At 40.7% G+C, this 21948-nt stretch overlaps 1 protein-coding gene across 1 annotated transcript in view; it reads left to right on the top strand.

Moving 5' to 3' along the window:
• LOC308118318 (matrix metalloproteinase-17-like) overlaps window positions 1-21948 on the top strand; it is an 85902-nt gene that overhangs the window by 39612 nt on the left and 24342 nt on the right. Inside the window, exon 4 of the mRNA XM_080477671.1 lies at window positions 11782-12068. Coding sequence (XP_080333797.1) covers window positions 11782-12068 — 287 coding nt within the window. The remainder of the gene's footprint in view (window positions 1-11781; window positions 12069-21948) is intronic.

Below are 21948 nucleotides of genomic sequence, written 5' to 3'. Positions count from 1 at the left end.
AGGAGTGGGACCAGACACCATCCCAAGCTAAGCCTACAAAGCGGACATCAACACCACAGTCTAGGCCCTACATACACCCACTCTTTTAAAAGATTTGGCAGTAAGAGAGAGTGTCGGAGGACGGGAAGCAAGGATGTTTGGGGAAGTTAGCTCAGGAAGACGATCCATCCTTCTGCCAGAATAACTGTGGTATCATGCTGCAGCAGACAGCCAGCAAAATCTTCCAACAGAATCCTCCTGGTCAGAATGAAGAGCGCAGTAGAGGCCCAGTTGAAAAACCACCAAGTTGGATTCGGAAGGGAACAGTCATGTACAGACCAAATAGCTACGCTGTGCATCGTTATGGAGCAGTCCCGAGAGTGTATTAGTTCTCTGCTGGTAAATGTTGTCGACCTCGAAAAGGCATTTGACAGCCTTGACTGGGAGTGCCTATGGAGATTGTTGGAGCATTATGGAATTCCACCTAAGTACATCAACATCATCAAACAGTCATATGAGAGAACGGCGAGCAGAGTACTGCACAGAGGAGAGCGAGCAGAATCTGTTGAGATTCCATCAGGGGTGAAACTGGGATGCCTTTGGTCTCCGTTCCTGTTTCTCCTCGCCATTGACTGGATGATGAAGCAGTGGACAATGATGCAACAGCTAGATGACCGGGACTTTATCGATGACCTTGCCCCACTATTACATTCCCACCAACAGATGCAGAGGAAGAGAGCAAGATTAGAAAAAGGCAGCTGCACAACTAGGACTGAGGGTCAACCGGGAGAAGACCAAACTCACAGTTAACACGCAGAGCACGAAACCTGGAGGCTGGAGCTACAGAGGAAGTCAACTCATTTACTTACCTTGGAATCGTAGTGGACCAAGAAGGAGGATCAGAGGAAGACGTCAAAGTGATCAGGTTCACCAATGTCATTATAGTTCAGTTCTAACGCCTTCCCCTCTTTGTGCCTTGAAAATGTACCAAAGTTCCCACTAAACCCGGCGTTTCTTCAACTGGTATATTTGTTGGTGTGGGTAATTATGACTGAATGTGGCGGATCAGTCGAAGTACATCAAGTCTTGCAAATCACAAGAATGCACAGTGTAAGTAGATGTGTAAGCTTTATCCTTAGAACTAAAAATCGCTTTCAAATTTGATGCAACACAACATTTTAAGTGGCGACTTCAAGCCAAACAATGCATAGAAACGTCTGTACTTTGGACTTTTGGGTGGCTATGAATGACAGCGCATAGTTTCCCCGCAGATATTTGGAGTCATTAAGACACATATCTCAGCTCATCTCATCTTAATATTCTCTTCTCACACAGATCCCATAAGAAGTCTGTTTTGATTTCACTAGTGGACAAGCTTTCGGCGCTCCGACCTCTTTTAATTCACCATCCATCTCCCTTTTGCCATTTGAGGCCACTAACCTGTGAAATTGCTCGGTCGAACCTTAAGAATGACTTATACCGGTGTGATCTTATTAGGAGCCCGTTGTATCTCGCCCCAGATTTCATATCAGCATCACAGCGATGGCGACTGACACGGGCAGGAGACGGAGTGAATGAGGAGAGAGGGAGACGCTTGTTTGAAAAGGGGAGAGAAAGATTTTTGGAGAGAGGAGCGACTCATGCAGCCTTTTAATTTAGTGTCTTTCATCTTCAGCCTGAATGACGTGACTGTGTGCCGATGTGTGTGTGGCTGCATGTGTGTGCGTATGACCAGTTTTCATCCATAGACAAAGTGAATCATTATCCAAATGTGGTGTGTTTTTTTTTTTCCCATTTTATGTTAAAGTATGTGAATATATTTCAGCGTTTTCACACGTGTGCCACTCCGAATGCATATGCGAATCCCCATCAGCATGTGGGCTTTCAATTTGCAGGGTAATCAGCTTATGTCTCGAGGTTAGCGGAGCATGATAGGTGGATACTCGGCGTGTGCACGCACGTATATGTTTGCGTGCGCATGTACTTTTTAGTATCACTTTTGATGTCGGCTCATGTCTCTCTGGAGCAGTAAAGCCACGGGAGGTAAGAGCCTGCTGAGCGGCTGAAGGCGGAGGACAGCGGACGAGTTTTCGAGGTTTCTTCCATCTTCTTCTAAACCTCTCTTTGCATCTTGCCCTCCCACGGTCCCATTTTTATTTTTTTTTTTTTGCCTCATCTGAATCATCACTCTGTGTCCACATGTGGAGGAGAATGTGGAAATTAAAAGTCAAACGGTTGAAATGTAATAAGAAACTGTGGGTTCGTGTGTGCTCAGAGACATTCGGGTCTTTCTGTGCTGGCTTAGGTTAATACATATCCACTATGTATGCAGGCGCACGCTTACCTGCACGTAAGCTTAGTTTATTTTTACTCATTTGTCAAATGAATGTGGAAATTATGCCAGGATATCAAGTAGGTCAAGAAATTGAAGCCAACCCTAATCAGCCTTACGTCCATCCAACTCATTTCAAAGTCTTTTTAATGTGTTTTTTTTCCTAATATTGGTTGCAGTAAGTATGACAGATTTACCCTCCTCCTCATACTTAGAAGTCTTCAGCTGCGTCTCCTCAACACGACTTTATGACGGGAAGTTTTTAGCTTCCTGCACCTGTGTCTATGAGAATTGTCGGACACATGGTAGGTTGTCAGTTTTGCCTTGCGATTTACAAACCGGGAAAGTTCGCGTCATTAAAAAAGAAACACGCTTCACTTGTACATCACGAAATGTTTACCGCTCTGGGTCTCGTTCTCAGGCGATGTGCAGATTGTCGTTGACATCTGCTGGAATTTGTTTGGCCTGTGTGCAGCCTGACTATGAGTCCTAATGGAATCATTTCCCAAACATGCTTTGCAGCGACAGTTCAACGGACATCTGAAAGTGTTCCCAACTGACCATCGTGAAGATTTATAGGTGCGATTTATGGATCTGCCTGGTCCCTGAAAGGCTTCAGAGTTGGCCCAAGAGTGAGATATTGTGAGTGCCTATTCTGAAACTCACTGACAACAAAACTACAGCAACTGGTTAGAAAATGACATCAAGGCGTTGTTCTAAGTCTGAAAGTAAATATTATTTCTTCAACAAAATCAAGTTAGTGACCAGATCTTGAAGCTTTTGTTAGATATTATGAGAAGTTTCACTATCACTACTAACTGCGTATTTTAAACAATATTTTCAAATGTTTCAAATGTATGATTTATGTACCAGATTAAAACCTAATTCCAGTTCTGGGTTTGCTTTTCTCGTGGATCTGTTTGTTTTTTTTAGTTTTTTTTTAATTGTCATATCTGCAAACAAGCTACAGTCTTAGTCTTAGATTTTTATTGCCCCTTAAGGTAGAACAATCCCATGAAATGTATCATCTAATGCTTCAAAAGTAATAACCAGGGGAGGTTTACCTTTTTTTTTTTTTCCTGATCATTAGTCATCATTAAGTTTCAAACACAAAGATACTGAGTTAACATTTTACACACACTGAGCCCCGTTTACATGGACACTAAAGATCTGATCCGTGTCCAATTTCAGAAGCTTAAGTTATTATGTAAACAACACAATGTGAGATACATTATCTCAATAGAAATTACTCCTTTATGAGAAACTAGAAAACATATCTAGATCCATCCAGAATACTCCAATGTCTTGTGTCTTAATCTGATTTATCTATGCATGTCAACCAATGCTTTTCCATCATCACATTCTCCAAGTACATCTTATCACATCACATCAGATTATTACAAATATTATGATTAATCTAAACAATCTGATTATCTTGTCCATGTAAACAGGCTCACTGAATACGTTGAGTACAGTACATTGAAATAGTTTTACAGATTTCCTAAGCTGGAGCTTGCGAGTTGTGAAGCTTCTCTTGGTTTTTCAACAGAAGGATGCACATGTATTATTCTAGTGACGCAAAGTCTTTGACGATAAAGAAGCTGGATTTTCCCCTCCCCCTCTGACACCTAAGAATCACCGGCGTGAGGGGGCAGTCTCTTGTCTCGCTGTGTCTCTCTCAGACATTCTCTGTACAGCCTCTCAAGTCTCGAACAGAAAGCCATTTTTAAAGAGCTCTTGTAATGAGGAACATTTTGGTGGGTAAGGAAAAAGAGAGACATCAGATACTCTGTCAGAGATGGAAATGTGTCTATGTGATCACTGATCCCTCTGAGTGTAGTAGCCTGGAGAAACGCTGAAAACATAAGGAACTCGTCACTCTCGTGGAGAACAGACTGCGTGATACCAACTATAGTTAGAACTGTGCAAGACGAAGCCATGGGGAGTTGTCAGAAATATTTTTTACAAGAGGATAGTTGCTGTGTATCTGCTTGTTAGACTCTCCTATGCTCACTCTCCTTCATATTACGCCTCTTGTTTTCCAACTAATTTCATCTCCTCTTTGTTTCTCCGTCTTCATTATCTGCTCCTTTTCTACATCCTGGTGTTCATTATCTCCCTTTTTTGTCTGAAGGTTGGACATGTACATGGTGTACTCCTGGAATATAGTCCTGGGAGCCCACCAGGCGAAAGAGATATTAAAAACAAGAGCGATAAATGAGTGTTTGAAATCGTCACTCGGAACCAGAAGCGGGGATGCTGAGCAAATGGTGAAAGGCCAACAGAAGGAAGCTCCAGTGAGAAGAGTGATTCACCACAGCTCAGAGAGAAGTTCTTCATCGTGAAGAAAGTTCAGTACGAACTCATGTTTGAGAGAAGCTTTCAAAACGGCAAAACTTAACACAAGATTAAAGAAGCATTTTCAATATTATTCGTTGCTTCACACCCACACTTTGCGAACCTATTTGTGATCTCACTCTTCACGGCTATCGGCACAGTCTGTCGACAGTTTAGTCACACATTCAACTTGTTGAAGCTGATTAAACATAATCAGTGTTTTGTTATGAAGGGGAGAAAGAGGCCAGAATTTAGAGTTGCCGCAATGTGACATTTGAAAGGAAGTCATGACCCTACAAATTTTAGACGGGCTTGGTGCAGCAAATCCTGTAATTAATAGAACAAAAGCTACTTTATCACAACGAGTGCGCAATGTAGTGGATCTGTGTGCAACACTGCTCAAGTTATGTGGGAACACCTTCTTTTATAGAATTCCTTTTTTTTTTTAATATTATTATTTGGATTGGCAAGTTAATGTGTGAAGTTTGCAGTTGATTCATTTACTGTATATCTGCAAAGTAGCATTTTTGTCCCTCCAAGGCACCTGTATCCACGTAGACACTCACTCTCCTTTGCGGCAGCCACAGAGGAACTTGAGCTTCTAGGGCCCGTTTGCACAATAATGTTTTCAAAGTGAAAATGGAAACCGTGCAACGCTCGGAGCCACTGAACACGCGAATTTTCAAAAACAGCTCTCAAAGTGGAACTTTACGACGCCCCAACTCTGAAAACGCTTATTAGTGGGTTTTTTTTAGTTTTTCTTGCGTGACATTGTGGAAAATTATATCTCGTAGTGAAACGCCACCTCTGTTAAGCTGTTTTAATAAACTACATTAGCAGATGTTTATTTTCTGTTACTCGTAACACTCCATTTATTTTTCGTCCATATAGCATAAAGGGAGACAGGGTGGGAACTTATTTGAAATGATATTGGTTGTGAAGCAGGTTTGTTTCAGAGCTGCAGTCGCACAAGGTTACATACCACTAATTTATCTCTGCAAATTAAGCAGTCATGCTTTTTTTGGATGATGGAAGGAAGTCAATGTACCCGTATAAACTCCCTACAGGCACAGGCTAAAAAAAAAAGGTCAATTCCACAAAAGAAAGTTCTCAATCCAGATTCGATCTAAATGTTTCTCATTATGAGGCGACATTGATGACCACTGCTCCGCTGTGCTTCACTTTAATACAAAACAATTCAATTCTTCTTACAAAGCTCAGTGCACTTCATTTATATGCATCATATCCCGGAACATAAGCAGGTAATGAGTCGCTTTTATCCCACATTGTAATACCTAATCCCAAGTATAAAGGTATTTAGACGATGTTTTCAGGGTTTTGCGTTTCACATTTTAAGTGTTGGCATCTTCTTTCATTGTCCTATTGACCTGATTGATTTACCGTGTCTGGAACCTTCTACTTTCTCCTTTCTCATTGGACTCAGCAACTTGACCTGTTGTAGGTTCACAAACATTGAATCCTTACGACCACCAGGATGAATCAATATTACGGCTACTAATTACATGAACGTATTAATTCAGCTTTCATTAATTACTGTGATGAGTATTTACAATTCAAATCTAGTCATTAGTCATCATCTTCTCATTAGCAATAGAACCAATAATGTATTTACTTTGGGACTGGCCAAGGGGGGGACTACACGCTACTGGAATTTGTTTCACCACCATGTAACACAATGTGACTGTTGGTGTGTTTACCTACTTCATACTAGTACATGGTCATGTTTGAGATCATCCTTTGATCACCATTTCCTCCCAGCAATATCAATACTTCGCATTGTGTTTATTTAACAACTTTGTTAGTTTTACTTATTTTCACTGTAACTGTTTCATTCTATATATCCTATAGAGTTGCCAAAGGTACCGACTTTCATTCCATGGGTAAAAGTGAAGATACGGCTGTTTAAAAGTAAAAAGAAATACTCCATTGAACTTAATTTACTGAGGTACAAAAAGGTTTCTGACTTTATTGATTTATGTTAACTAATGTTATTATAATTCCTTGTCTCAGTGTGGATGCAAAGCCTAATCTTTTATTGATGAAAGAGATCATGGTTCCACTTGTGGCAGAATTTGAAGGTACAATATTTTCTAAATAAAAAAAAAAAGTATATGAATGCCATTTCATATTCATTCCATCCACCCATCCATCCATTCACTCATTTATTATTTTATTTATTTACTTCAGGAAGTCTTGGCTTTCAACCATTATTAATGCAACTTAATCACTGAAATTCATCACCTGTAGTATCAAAAACTGTTAATCCTTTCTCTTAACCTTCATTCAGAAATACCAAAACAACTAAAGAGTTAGTTTGAAGAATGTGAAATGTAGAAAATATGCATATTTCTGTTTAAATATGGGGACTTGAAGTCAAAAGAAGATGTAAAAAAAAAAGGAGATCAGATCCCTGAAAAACTGACTAGAATACCACGGTGAAGTACAAATACTATGTTATTTGCCACTTCTGACTGGAGGTATTAAACACACATCGTCTGCAGGCATTACCAGTTGGCCTTTTTTTTTTTTTTTTTTTTTTTTTCCTACAGAAAACATCACGTAATGTCTTCACTTTGATGAAAGGCTTTGTACATCAATAGACTCTTATTTTCTAAAACCCAGCTTACAAATATGTGCTGGAGAAAAATATTATTTTAAAGTGGAGTGAAAACACCAATCAAACAGAGAAAGCAGCATGCCATCCCATGAGTAAGGCAGAATTTAATTTATAAGCCAGTTTATCCGAGATATATTGAAAAGTCAAAGCTCAGCTGAAGTTCAGCTCACTCTAAAAGCACTCACCTTCAACTCGCCGAACGTGGCTTAACAGTCCTGGTTGCTTACTGCACATTTCATTCATTCTCTCCATCCGTCAGCTCACCCTGAGATGTCTCTGTCTCTTTCTCTCTCTCTCTCACTTTTGTTACCTCAGACATTTAGGTGGTATAAACAAACAATGTGCTTGGATTTGACAGATGGTCATTTCTTGTATTTGTTTTTGTGCAGGTAAATGGAAGACTTTCTGCTCTCCAGAGCATTTCTTACAGTCACTCTCAGTTTATGAAGTTAGTTTTTTGGACCTCACTTATATTTGTGCTTGTGGAAATCAATCGATGCACGTTGGGCTTGCCGTGCCTTGTCTTCGGGTAGTCACTGGCAATTTACATCAGTATTGAGGTTTTTCTTTTTATGTCTTCACTTTCAATCGCTGCAAATCTTGAGGAAGCTTGTATATTTTCGCTTATGTATTATGAAAAGTACTGATTTTGGCGACAACCAATCAAGGTCGTTGTGGGTTAATTTTGGCTGTCAAAACGGACTTCTTGCTGAAGTCTTTATTAGGCACATATATGATCCGACAAGAACCTGCATAACAGTTTCACCATCAATTCTGCCTTATCAAATGATACGGTTTCAGTTTTGCTTAAGGTTCAGCTTTGAGGTTAGTTGTAAGTTCATCCACTTCCACTTTATCAGGTTTTTACCAAAATACACAAACTACAGCACAAAAATGAAACGTACAGTTAACTTTAAACATGATTCACTTTTAGGAGGCATAATTTATAGCAGCACTGTTGTTCTACTTTACATTAAATAAAACATTAATTAAAAAAGCCCAGGGGTCTGTAACCTGTCGTTATGGAGCCACACTGTAGTGGCGACTTGTAGCATTTACAAAAAAAACACAGTTAAATAAATAAATAAATAACACTGTTATCTAGAACTAATCTGACTTTTGAATCCATGCAGTATTTGATGAAAGAGGAGAGTTTTGCTGTAATTGCCAACAATGCTGGTTTAATTGAAGATAATTTAAAAGTCAAATTGTCATATTGAGATAATTAAACAGATGAAACAAGTAAAAATTTTAATAAAATGTGAGCAGTTCTTAATTGTTTTTCTTTATGAGCTGCATTATCATCAATTTGAAAGCTTAATTTGTTTTTCTGGGTCAAGAAAAATGTAATGTGGTGACAAGGGGGGGGGGGGGGGGGGTATTGCAGCTCTTTTGGTCGTAAATATTGCAGAGCCCTGAAGTAACCTGAGAGTGTTTTATTATCATTGCTATTAATATTATTGTTATTATATGAGAGCAGAAGAAGTAACTCTCATTTGATGGTGATGTTTTCTCTTTTAATGCAATGACCATAAAGGTTATGATCAGAGGTGTTAACTGTCCCATAATGCACTGTGCCTCCCAGTGCACTCCTTCATGATGGACGACTAGTAAAACCTTAAGTGCCCATTATATGTGAACATTTACAGCAAAATGTAGCTGATTTCTGAGACGTGGCGCACGATGCAGATTTTATGGTTCTATGCAGGGCGGAGGCTGCATTTACCATATTATCAGGTTGTACATTTTAAAATCCCATTTTATATTCAGATTTTTCTTCACTCTCGTTGTTACTGTGACTTTAATTGTGTTTCCCAGTTCATCACAGGGAGAATGCAGAGAGACACAGTGGCATTAAAAACAAGGTGCAATTTTAAAGTCACCAATTAACCTCAAATGCATGTTTTTATGGACCGTGGGAAGAAACCAGGAGAACGAGCAAACTCCACACAGAAGGACCGTCTTACATGAACATGAAGAATGCTAGTACAACACTGTGCTTGTGAATGGACCACGCCTTAAATCTTACATTCATTACCGTTACTTACATTTCTCAAGTACAACTTTAAATAAGCTGTCTGTTCCTGACGCAGTAGACATATACAGTATATATTTTGAAGTAAAGGCTTTTTTTTTTTTTTTTTTTTTGTACTTTCAGAAACCCACTCAATTCATTTTCAACCATCTCTGCAAAAGTCTGTGGGCTGATTGTAGTGGTGAGATGAGGCAGCGCCCACTCTGCCGATGCTCTCTGTCAGTATCACTTACTGATTAAATTTCCAAGAGCGGCATGCAACGGCCAAATTGCTTCTTGTATTTAGACAAAGTGCTCTTGTGGGGAGAAAGAAAGCGAGTGCATTGTGCAGAAGCAGACAAGCCAGTGCAGGAGAAGACTGATGGATGGATGGATGGATAGGGAAGAAAGGGAGTGAACAAGTGCCATGGTGAAGGAGGGTGGGTGGGGGGGGGTTGAAAAGAGAGGAAGCAGAGAAACTTAGCATGAGGTCCCAAAGCCTTTCTGTTTATTGTTGTCCCGTTTTTTTTTTTTTTTTTACTGTAGCTGTCTGAAAGGAAATAGCTTGAGAGATGAGAAGATGATGTGAAAATGGACAAAAACAAAATAAGAAAGAGGGGGAAATGGGAAAGTCTGTAAGAAGCTTGTGAGTCGTTTCAGAAAGCTGATGCCATAATCTCTTAAAATGCACATTGTATTCTCAACTTATTATCAGTGTACGTGAGCTGCAGGAGCACCTGAGCATGAAATACAAAAATTGATGGCATCTCGGAGAATATGCAAACCAGATTATTTTTGTGTGTGCGTGTGTGTGCGTGTGTGTGCGTGTGTGTGTGTGTGTGTGTGTGTGTGTGTGTGTGTGTGTGTGTGTGTGTGTGTGTGTGTGTGTGTGTGTGTGTGTGTGTGTGTGTGTGTGTGTGTGTGTGTGTGTGTGTGCGCGCAGCAGGTCTTTCCCAGTTGGCAGACATTGTCGAGTTGACCTTTACGCTTTTGTGCGTTTCTGTAAGAGCTATCTCCATGCTGATCCCGCCTGCTGCACACAAAATAAAAACCCCTCATCGTATCCTTTTTCACATTTTCAGCATGTTCTCTTTTTTTCAATTTCCCATCCTTTTCTTCCATCTGCAGGCCCTATCTTATTGCAGACGTCTAGTCACGACGTTGTTTATATGACTTGCATTGATTTCAGCTGCTTTCATTTTGAATTGGTGAAAGTTAAAAAAAAATAATAATAATAATCATAATGCAGGACTGATCAACAATGCTGTGGGAGTCTGATGACTGAATTTTTCATCAACTTCACTTTAATTGAAAGAAAATGTGCTATCTGGATATGCTTGAAATAAATGGATCAATGAACTAAAGCAACAACAAAAGAAAAAGTTCCGACAACATCGAGCGGCTTCTTTGAGTAAACAGGAGTTTAGTGAAATCGTGTCTCTTAAAACAACATAATGTCCAGAGAGAGAGACAGCAGCTCTACAAATAAAGTAGCATTGCGGTAATTTGATATATTGTTATAACACATTATTCCTAACACTGCTCATTATGGACTGTAATCTGAAGTCATCCTCGTAATTCATAATAACATTTTTGGACCCATCTTGTTGGTTTAGTATTGATCGAGGAGATACTCTGGAACCCTTGTGTCTGTTGTGGGGAATGTAATAGATTTTAACACAATGGGTGGTTGTGCATAATGGCGCTGCACACTGGTGTGTCACTTCTCAAATCAGAGGCTACAGATTCGTCAATAGTTGTGTCCTGCTGCTCTCAGATGACTGCTGGGATTTAATGAGCTGACACTGTAATACAGCTGCAGACAATAGATTCTGTACGAGCCACATATAGTATCAGATCGATGCCAACGGCTCTGCCAATTGTACACAATGAACACGTTTTTTTTTTAACCCCCAATTTGAATGCATTTATTGGCCCGGGGAGTGATTAGCTGGAATGGCCTATTTCCATTTTCAAGGATATTGTGTCACAGCTGCGTGCGGCTCTCACCAACAGCTTGACGTTACATTTGAATGAACCCGTTTCTTCCACCTCAGCGTTGTTCAGACTCACCGTTGCTGATGCACAAAGCAGATTTCGGGACACCAAACCGACAGAGCGCTGCTTGTACTGGTTGTTGCACAGTTGCAAAAAATGGAACCCTTCATGTTAATCTCTGATGTGTCACACTTACACTCTTCAAATACCCCTTTTTGCTTTCGGATTGTCTTTCCCCTCCTTTCATGTTTCCTTTCTCCTCGTCCTCCTTGTTCTTTTCTCCACACAAGCCTGTCCTTTCACGTGGCTGAGCTCCGTTGTATCTTTCACTTTGTTCTCCTGTCAAGTCGTCCGTCCTCCTTCCCCATCAACTCACCTCGACTCATAAGCTCCTCTCAACTGCCTCCTCTTCTTCTTTTCCCCTCCCTCCCATCTCAGTCGTCTGTCTCGAGTGTAATCATTGTGCCGTTTCGCCTCTCTCAGGGTGAGGACCTTCCCCAAGGATTCGGCCTTACTCGGCAGGGACACTGTTCGAGCCCTGATGTACTACGCCTTGAAGGTCTGGAGCGACATCGCGCCCCTGAACTTCCACGAGGTGGCAGGCAACGACGCGGACATCCAAATCGACTTCACAAAGGCCGACCACGACGACGGCTACCCCTTCGACGGGCCGGGGGGAACGGTGGCGCATGCTTTTTTCCCCGGAGAGAGGTTCACAGCTGGCGATACGCACTTTGATGACGACGAGGCCTGGACCTTCAGATCTCCAGGTCAGAAAAAAGCTGCAATTTGCAGTGTTTTTGTGTGTTTTTACATGTATTTAAAATCCATTTGGTGCCGGCGGCGCAGAATAAAGCACAGCATTTTACCAACTGCATTTCGAGCTTCATAGAGAAATGGGTTTTGCCAATAGTGAAAACAATCAGTTGGAAAACAGACACTTAGTTCAACAAATTCATCCACGACTTTTACTTAAAAATCGCAAAAGTATGTCTTGTTAAATTTCTATTTATTTAAATTACTGTCATTGCTGTTTTATTTATTTCTTCATCACTTGGAGGTAAACGATTCCCACAAATTAGCCAAATTCTTGCATTGAAATAACACTTTTATTACAAAATGTATTAGTTAATGATTAAATCCATTCCCTTTAATCAGACAAATTAAGCCTCTTATTAATTACTTTCTCCTGCCAGACTCTTTCTTATGCTGCCTATATTAAGAACGGGCATTTACATGAGACAGGCCTATAATTACTTTTTCCAAAATGTCCGGCTCAATAATGATGGGAAACGCAACAAACTGAAGATTTAAACCACAAGAAATATATTATGTATTATCCTCATCAGGCTATTGAACACTGTGTGTGCCCGTTAGAAATTATTCATTTGTTTGAAGTACAATCTAAAGTCCAAGTGCCTCAATATTTTGCCATTTGACAAATTGAAGGTTGTCATCGCTAAAAGAAAAAGAAAGAGAAGTAATAGAGTTTGGAGTCTTTTCTAACAGGTTCAGCGTCACTTTTAGTTTTTCTGCGTTGCTTCGAATCAACTCAGAAATGTGTCGCTGCTGCTTCTTTAATGTTTGGTTATACACTTTTCAGCACAAACTTCTGATCCAACTTTATTCTCCGGGCTGTGACTTGGCGTCTGATCGCTTTTATTTGTCCCATTTGCACCATCACACCCATCCACTAAAAGGGACCCGGGTACATTTGGGACTCGTTTCCAAAGTGCAATTTGTGAGCATATTTCATTGTAATTGTAATGGAAATGAAGGTTTTAAACTTAGCCATTGTTCCTCATGAAAGCACGAGTGTCAGTTGTCCTATCGTTTATCTCTAAACTACAAATGACGGTTCATCATTTTGGATTTTCCTTTGTAGTCATTTTAATGAACACCCTTATTATCGAAGTCATTATCAAAAACGGTTTGCCACACTGATTATTACCTGTTTTACTGTATCGTTAAGCCTGTTAATGCTGTCGTCGCCGCTCAGGCTGAGACGCGTTCAGTCAGGGAGTTTGTGCTTTGAGCTGTGTGGGCTAATATATTGCTTTATGCAATGTTCTCCTGGATGATCTGGCCAAATTTCTCTCATCAAACAGTTTTCAAAGCGCTTGATTACCCGCCGAGGGAGATCTATGAGTTTGAAATGAGGACATGGTGACAGCGGCTCTAAATGAAATTCAATCAACTTTGCCAATCAAAAATAGATGAGCTTATATTAGAGGGATCCGTCATTCTTCGACAGCCCGGGAAAGAAGTTGCACAGTGGTTTGGTCTCGCAGCTGATTCATTTCCTCATTCTTTCATGCATCCATGGTACAGTGTACAGTATGCCTTCCCCGCATTATCATTCACTCGTGTTCTCAATGCACTGCTGCCTCTCCGTGATTGGGCATCAAGTCCAGAGCCTTCGCTGTGTCTTTCGTTGTGTGATCTCTGGCATTTCTTTTTCTCAGGATGTAGACAAATGATCAGGCTTTGTCCCTTATAGCGTCATACTCATTGTCTGTTTTTTTTTGTTTGTTTGTTTTTTTAAAGAAGGGAAGTAGAGAGCACTTGGCAAGTGGGAAAAGTTGGGGGAGTATTACAGGTCCACTCATCCAAATGGAATAAGCGGATGGAGTGATCTAGTCCACTGAATGCATCATCAGGCAGTGACTGTCTCGGCACGGTCACACGAATGACAGCATAAATCATTAACTCTCCTTTTCTCTGACTGGCTTCTTTAGTCTTCCTTTCATCCGGATGACTGAACCCAAAATGACCTTCCTCTCTCCTCTGCTCACTCACTGCCTCCATTTGTCCCTTGTTTTTTTTTTTTTTTTTTTGAAAGACGGATGGACAGAACATAGAGGAAGCGATAAGAAGAGAGGTGGATACTGTGTGATAAATATTTGGCTGTAGCGTTCTCACATTCTTTCGAAGTGGAGTAATAACAGGTGTAAAGTTGAGCATTACTTGTCAGATTCGACCTTGGGAATGGAACAAACACATATTTTCTAAATCAAAGTCTGACAATTAGAGATATTTGCTCACTCCCGCATGGCGGTATAGTAGTTAGCACTGTGTGAATTCTATATGAATTTTATCCACCTCACGGGTGTTGGATTTTCTCTTGAGTATACCTGGGGTGTCAAGCAAACTTGCCTCAAAGCAATGCTGTCAGAGTGAGTTTGTAAAAACGTGCATAAAGCAACAGCGAAAGGAGACGTATTTCTTTACATTTCATTGTGTTTTGCACCAAAAGGTTTCATAGAAAGTGGCTTTTGTTGTAATTTTTGGTAGTAATTGTTTAATTTTGCAAAAATCTAGACATTTTCACTGTGTATACTCTGCGCCACAACAAAGAAATACTTTGAAGTTTGAATTTAAAGGCTGTTGTGGCACTATTTTACCGGTCCGGTTCAGTGAAGATGAAACTGGGCTGTCTGCGGCCCCTGAACTAAAATGTTCCACATTGTTAAAGTTAATTGGTGAGTCTAAAATTATCTGTGTGTGTGAATATGAGTGAGGGTGAGTACCTGAATTTGTATTTTGATGGATGCTCAGCATAAACCCTGCTATATAGAAGATGTATTATTATGATATTTGCTCACTTCCATAGTCGGTGTGTGGAAAGAATGCTTTCATTCATTCTGAGCAAAGATTGTGGCGGACAGTTCAACAGACAACAACCACTGCATCCTCTACCTTTCTCTTTAACAGTCAGGTACATTTTTACTTACGTTATGAGATTGTAATTTCTGAAGGATCTGAGCGATAATAAAATAAATAAATCGTTTAGTTTAGCCTTGGCAAAGCCGTTGTATCCCGCAAACAAGAGTATATACGTACATGTGGTGAGCCATACATCTTTGAAGGCACTCTGAGTCTTAAAATAAGCAGAAAACATTGCTTCATTGACTTAAGGGCTTGTTGCTTTCCTGGTCAGTCGTGCATTCGTTTTCTCACGATAGAAATGCATCGTCAGTGAGCCTGACCGCATCTCATTTTATAACCCAACACACCCATGAGTGCACAGATGTGCACAAATGCATCTGCTCTTCGAACAGGGTGGGTGGTGATGTTAAAATGATACTAGCATTTGCCCTTTGCGATAGGAGTAAATATAGTTATGTCGTCCAGGAGTCCACAGCCTTTTGACTCAAATGTTTTTGTGCCTCACTGATTTTCCATTAGTCTTCTACACTGCTTTACCCAATTCAGGGTCGCGTAGCTGATCACAACGGTACATTATACCCGGGAGAGGTCGCCAGTCCATCACAGGGCAAACCCGAAAAGATAAGACACACCGACATTTACACTTACTCGTGAACTTGCTCCCCACGACACTCCTCTATTGTGCATCTGCCTCTCTTCAGACTCTTGGTGAGTGTGTTTTGGATGCACTCACTCACACTCACTCCGTAAATGGTACAAATTGTAAAAGTCAGTTTCAAGGGGCAGAGTTACAGTATTTGTGTAAAGGCCGAGGAACAAGAAAGAGAAAATCCAGCCCTGACAATCTTCACACCCTTGCACTTGGAGCTCATCGCTTTGGGAAGACGTTGTGCTTTGTTGAACTGTCGGTTTGGTTTTAGGCACAGCATCGGCTCCAGTTCTCGAAATGTGCTGCTGGTTGCTGGTTTCCTTTTCTGCACGCAGCAGCTCTCTATTTCCCATGAAATTCTCCCTCACATCGGTGTTTGGTTAAATTTGCTCTTGAGTTGATTTGAGGAAAGTTTCGACTCAAACACAGATAACAGGCATCAGGTTAATCTATTGTTGGCTTATGTTCCATCTTTTGTTCCGGAGGTATGTTAGAAAGAAAAATAACTTTGATATTTATAATTATATCCGCTGCCTGTGGGCTATTGACGCCTTTGTTTTGTCTTTTTTGTTACTATAGGACTGAAAATTAGCAGGGAAAGAGTAATTGTTACTGCCTCTCTGTATGCGCTACCATCTGCTACAAGTCCCTAAAGCCAATAAATGAAACGGTGCCGGAAGTTTGTGATATGTAAGGATGCTATTACTCCTCTTCTAATTCCAGGCAATGTCTCTTTCCTTCCAGGAGAAACAGAATTACACAACTTGGCAGTCAATACCTGCTTCCACCTCCTTCTCCTCTCAGCCTTTGGCTCTCCAAAAATCAAATATTTCCTGGATGAAATATGAATTCGAGACACAATCGAACATGAATAACTTTTTTTTCTTTTAAACTAGAAACAAAACTGGGAGAAATCCCAACGCAAGCCGCATTCCATGATGCCGCCGCGCTGACAATACGAGATGATGGCCGTCATCGGTGCGTTTCAGGGGTCATGTGTACAGTTTGCTGTGCTGTGCTCTACATGGAGCAACCTGGTCACACCGCATGGACACGGCACACTCACATATTATGTGATGTTTTATTCTGGCTTTTTTTTAAGTGTCCAACCTCTTTTCATCATGCATTTGTGTCGCGATAGGAGCAGTATCTTTGTGCTTCACTCAACAGCATCTTAAGTGACTAATAATACATTTACACAGAAGAAGAGCCACGTTTTATTATATGTTGTAGTTGTTTTTGTTTAGTCTTTTCATAAAACTACATTTAGAATCGCAATAATGTGGATGTGCGTTCCTCTTTTAGACGAGTCCATACAAACTGACCAATATAAACAGGTGAAAGTGCAACGAGCAGTGGGATGTATTGGTGAGATAAAGCAGACCTAACTTCTATCTTTTTCCTAGTGCATCCACATCAGAGGTTATGCTGAGCATTGTCGCAGCTCAGGTTCCTAGAAATAAAATTTAACCTGATGCAGTTCCCATTAATGTGACTCATGAGGGTCTCACAACTGCGGCACTTGCACAGTAATTATTAGAGCCACAAGCTCTTTGCAGTGGTTTTTTACATAAATTGTGTTAACCGTCTGTTTTTGAATCCAACCGAAAGTAAACATCCACATTAACCATATGGGAATGTTTTTTGTTTTTTTTTTGCTATCTGCATTATGAATCTTCAAATAGCTTTAAAAGCAGAAACACACAATGAAGGGGAAGTTTTTTTGTGTGTGCTTTTGTTTAGTTTTTTTTATTATTAGTGGCTGTTCCAGGATTCTGTTTTCATTTAAGTAAACAATGATCCTGGCATACTTTTTGTGGTATACCACAGTTTGCTTAAAACGGGCCATACTGTTAAAAAAAAAAACAACCATCATCTGATTAAATAGCAAGGGGATACTGTGGCTGGATCCCGGAAAGTGGAATTAGGACCAGAAATGAACATTTCTGTGGTTGCATGACGTCAGATCCAGTGTGAGAATCGTGGATCTGATCAGCTCTTTGTGTTGTAGTCCTGTAGAAAGGACATGTAATGATAAAAACTCATTTAATTTGTAACACTGCAACAACATGTCCCGAAGAGAAATGTTAGAACTGCTCCACCTTAAGGCCCCGTCCACCTGTCTGGAGACTTCAGTTGGTTTTGGTTTTATTTACTTGTGATGGAGGAGTTATCTTTTACAATTCTTCACATGTTATTCAGACCAATTTGTTATTTTGAAAACCTTGGAATTGGTTTATGTCTCCATCATAAGTCTGTTATTGAGTGTATTGCGTTGTTGGATACAGTCAGACTAATATTATCAGTGATAACAGGTTTGAACAGGAGATGTTGGTATTTTTATTCTTTGACAGTACATAGATTCCGTTGCTGCTAACTGTAAATATGTCTGTGTGTTTGCATCCCAGGCATTATTTCACTTCGAGGTAAGTTGCAAATGTTCAATCATCCTCGAGCTCTCCTCCAGTGTACAATCAGATCAGCAGTCTGCACAAGTAAATACTGAAACATGAAAATCTATTTCTGACTTTGCTTTTGTCTGAAATACAGACTGTCTCCCAAACTGCAGCACCTTATTGTTACAACACAAACAGTTTATGTTTCATATGATCTGCCGTTGAAGCAACATAATGGAGAGAAACCAGACGAGAAACATATTAAAAAGAGAAGAAATCTCTTATTTCATCACAACCTACAAATGTCTCATACTACTAGATGCTTCAAGTCTTCACATAATGAGAACAGAGATAATGTGACCCTAACAGTATTGATACATACAAAACTTTTTTTATGGCACTAAATAAAGTTAATATATTTCCATTACCTAAAAATATTATAATTATTCCATGATATAAAGCTTCACTTTGATTTAAGGCCCGTAATAACCACTAAAATCTAAGTGCTTTTGAAGTAATTTGCACTTGAAGTGTTTTGTTAATGTTGCTTTATATAAGCAGTATTAAGTTTCTTTAATCTTTATTGCCCATTAGGAGCTGAACATTATGCACTCTCTTTGCTTGTATGGTTCAGATATTGCAAAGTTCCAATAACCTGAAGGAGTCGTGGCCCAGTTGGATCAGCCCGTCACTTCGCTGTCAGCGTGCACATGATCTTTGGTAGATTAGAAGCGAGGGGTTTCGGTGCCACTGGTATATTTCATAAGTCACTTTCAAAGCATATGTATATAAATGTCAGACAGAACTGTACGCACTCGAGTCTGACATTTCTTTCACTGTGGGGATGTTGTAGATGTGTGTGAAAGACAGGTGCTGCTTTTTTCTGGGGTGGTTTTTTTTTAGTAGCTGGATCACATTTCATGGAGAATCTGGGTCATAATTGGATTTCTTTATTTGCATCGGTTTATCGTTTTATCCCAAGATTAGATAATCAGAACGTTCATGGAATAAATGTCCTTATTAGCGAGAATGCAGCAACAAAATTATCATTTTGTGTATCTTGGAGCACGATCTGTATCACAAATCAAACGGATTTGTGGTCGGCACCGGTTCGGTCTGTTGTTCTGCTGCGTGTCGCTCCCTGATATCTGGTTAACATGCTCACACTACTAAATGCTGTCCGCAACAAAGGGCTGCGGGAAGATTCAGCAGTGCGTTTTGACCTCGGGCCTGAAGGATGGAGGCGGTGGTGGGTGTGTTTGTGTGTGTGTGCGAGGCTGTCTAACCCAGCTGGTGAGTCTGTGATGAGGCCAGGACCTGCGTGGATCTCACTCCTTTGTTTTGCGCTGTCGGGGCTGTGAACCATATGCTGGAGGACAGCAGCTCAATCTGCTCCAATTAGACCTCCCACCAAGCCGCTGCAGTGGCGGGACAAGCAAGACGACGGCGTAGCGTGGCCCCAGCGTGTGTTCCAGTGCTGCGGCTGGAGTGAGTGGCAACAGCTGCGTAGATGGAGCTCTGGTTAATGGTAGCCAGGGGAAGCCTGGAGAGGTCAGAGGCGTGGCCACGTCTACGCAGCACACGCTTTTCATTTATTCCGTCTGCCTACATCGCAACACTTAACACTCATTCAGGCTGTAATAAGCATTAAGCTGCAGAATATTGACTTTGCCCTTAAAAGCTAATTGTGAAAATGATGTTGGTTAACCGTCCATTAATAATTCAGGAACTATGAAAAGGAGTTTTTAACCAGTGTGTTACTACAGTAAAATGGCCTTCATTTTGGAAATATGGAGCGATTCTGTGAATCGTTGAAACTCGTTAGATCGTCAAGGATATTTCTTTCCTCCTCAGTGATGAATCCCCTCAAGGGTGAAATTTGCACTTAGTGTATCAAACTTTTTTCATCTGTAAAGCAAAGCAGACTGCTATTTTTAACCTTTAAGTCTTCCGAAAAAGAAAGCTGCTCTGAATACGCCTTTTAATCAGCTCCCCAAAGAAAGCCACAGACCTGCTAAAATCCTCTCCCATCCTGCAGCTTTGGAGTGAAGTTCAGCTCACCTCCGGATTTCAGTGCTTTGTTTAGCTGTTGGGTTTGTCTTCCCCGCCACGGCGAGGCTGCCACGCTGGCGCGCAGAGGCAGGAGAGGGAAAGGAGGTAATTAAACAGCTCTTAATTTCTTCACGTCACACTCCGCCAGCCTCACCTTGCTGCTCTCTCGCATTCTCCCCCAGCCTCATCAGCCGGTCTCTGAGGCTCTGCTTAACCTATTTCAGGATCCACACGTCTCCATATCCAGCTGCTTGTAAAACAACAGCCAGCTCTGTTACCTCAAAGCTATTCGATTTGTAAATTGTTGTTCTGAGCAACTTTTTCACAGGCCTGGTGATCCCGTGAGAGGATGTGAGGTCGGCCCAGAAGGTAAAAAAAAAAAAAACTCTGTGAGCGTCGGTGCTGAAGCAGAATGTTGAGCTACGTAATCATCTTTAGGAAATATGAACCTTATCAGACCAAAACCGTGCCTGAGTAATTGCCTGTTCTAATTCCCTTCCCCCATCTCCCGGTGCATTGTTCTCGGCGGGACCCTAATTCCGGGGTCCGCTAAGGTCGTCTCCTAATGTGTACGATGATGCTGAGTACTGGAAATGAAGCAACACATTTAGCAGGCCGGCTCACCCCCGCTGCGCAGATTGATGGCTCCGCCGGCCATTAGGAGTCGCGCGAGGTGGAGTCACGGTGAGATCAAATAAGTGGAGGTCTGGAAGTGCTGTTTTTGCTTTGACAGGCAGCATATTGCTTCTATTAATTATCACTCACCCGGCAATCTGCTTATGCAGACTGATTACCCAGACTAAAATAAAAGGATCATTAAGCAGGTGAATTTTTCATGACATTCAACGCTTTTGTGGGTGTGTGTTTCTGTCGGAGGGAAAACGTGAACGTGTGTTCTTTTAATGGCATGACTTTAATGTGTTCCTCGGGGAGGGATCAAAACATTTCATTAAACATCAATGGCAGACATCACTTTATATTCACATATACGTAACCATAAACTCTTAATGCCAGACGGCATATCATAGAGATTTTCTACTGTTTTTCACATATTTTGTGAACTTTTCATATAAAGTTTTCAATTATCATTTCATTTATAATCATGGTTTTCGCGACATTGCATGTTTGATCAATTAAATTTGTCAATATCATTTATAATACCTTTCTTTTAACACAATCCATCCCCTTCAACCTCCATTGTTGCCTGATTTTAGTTTTAGCAAAGTGGAATTAGGGAGTTTGTTGTTGTTTTGTTTTTTTGTCTTTTTTTTTCTTCCGCAATATCACATGGCTTCCCTCAGGCTAAATTTCAAGCGATGTTGATGGGATATGCTACATGATGATATAGGGGAAGCGCTTTTGCTTCCAAACCAGAGGACATCCTTCCTGTATGAAGTTTGCGTGGGTTTTCGGTTTATCCAGTGGCTCCTCCGTGAAAGGAAACGCTAGTTGGGAAATGTCTGAGAAAGAATCAGATAACCTTGATGACAAAGGAAGACATTTCACATTCACAACCTTACTTTCGAGAAATATCTGGAGTTGTTGGACGGGAACAACATCTTTCAAACGGTGAATCTTGCTTTCAGGTGCACTTGAACAAAAAAAGCTTTTACAGGGGCGCTTTAAAAAAAATATTAAATGAAGAATTTCTCAACTTTATAAAGTCCTGCATTACAAAGATTTTCCGACTGAAGAAAAAAAAAGCAAATACTAATTACAGACTCCGATTTGATTTCCTACTCACATATATAGTTGAGATTGTTGAAGAGACGCTGGTAAGGTTATGGGATCATGGACTGACTTTCTCTTCGTCTTTCTGTGTTTTGTTGGTCAATAAAAGAAACAGGAGCTGTGTGTGAATGTGCACTTGCACCCTCTCGAAGA

Source organism: Lipophrys pholis (assembly GCF_963383615.2).
Source record: "Lipophrys pholis genome assembly, chromosome: 12".
Taxonomy (NCBI): Eukaryota; Metazoa; Chordata; class Actinopteri; order Blenniiformes; family Blenniidae; genus Lipophrys; species Lipophrys pholis.
Note: the sequence above shows the minus strand (reverse complement) of the source record. Positions and strands in the feature narration are given on the sequence as shown.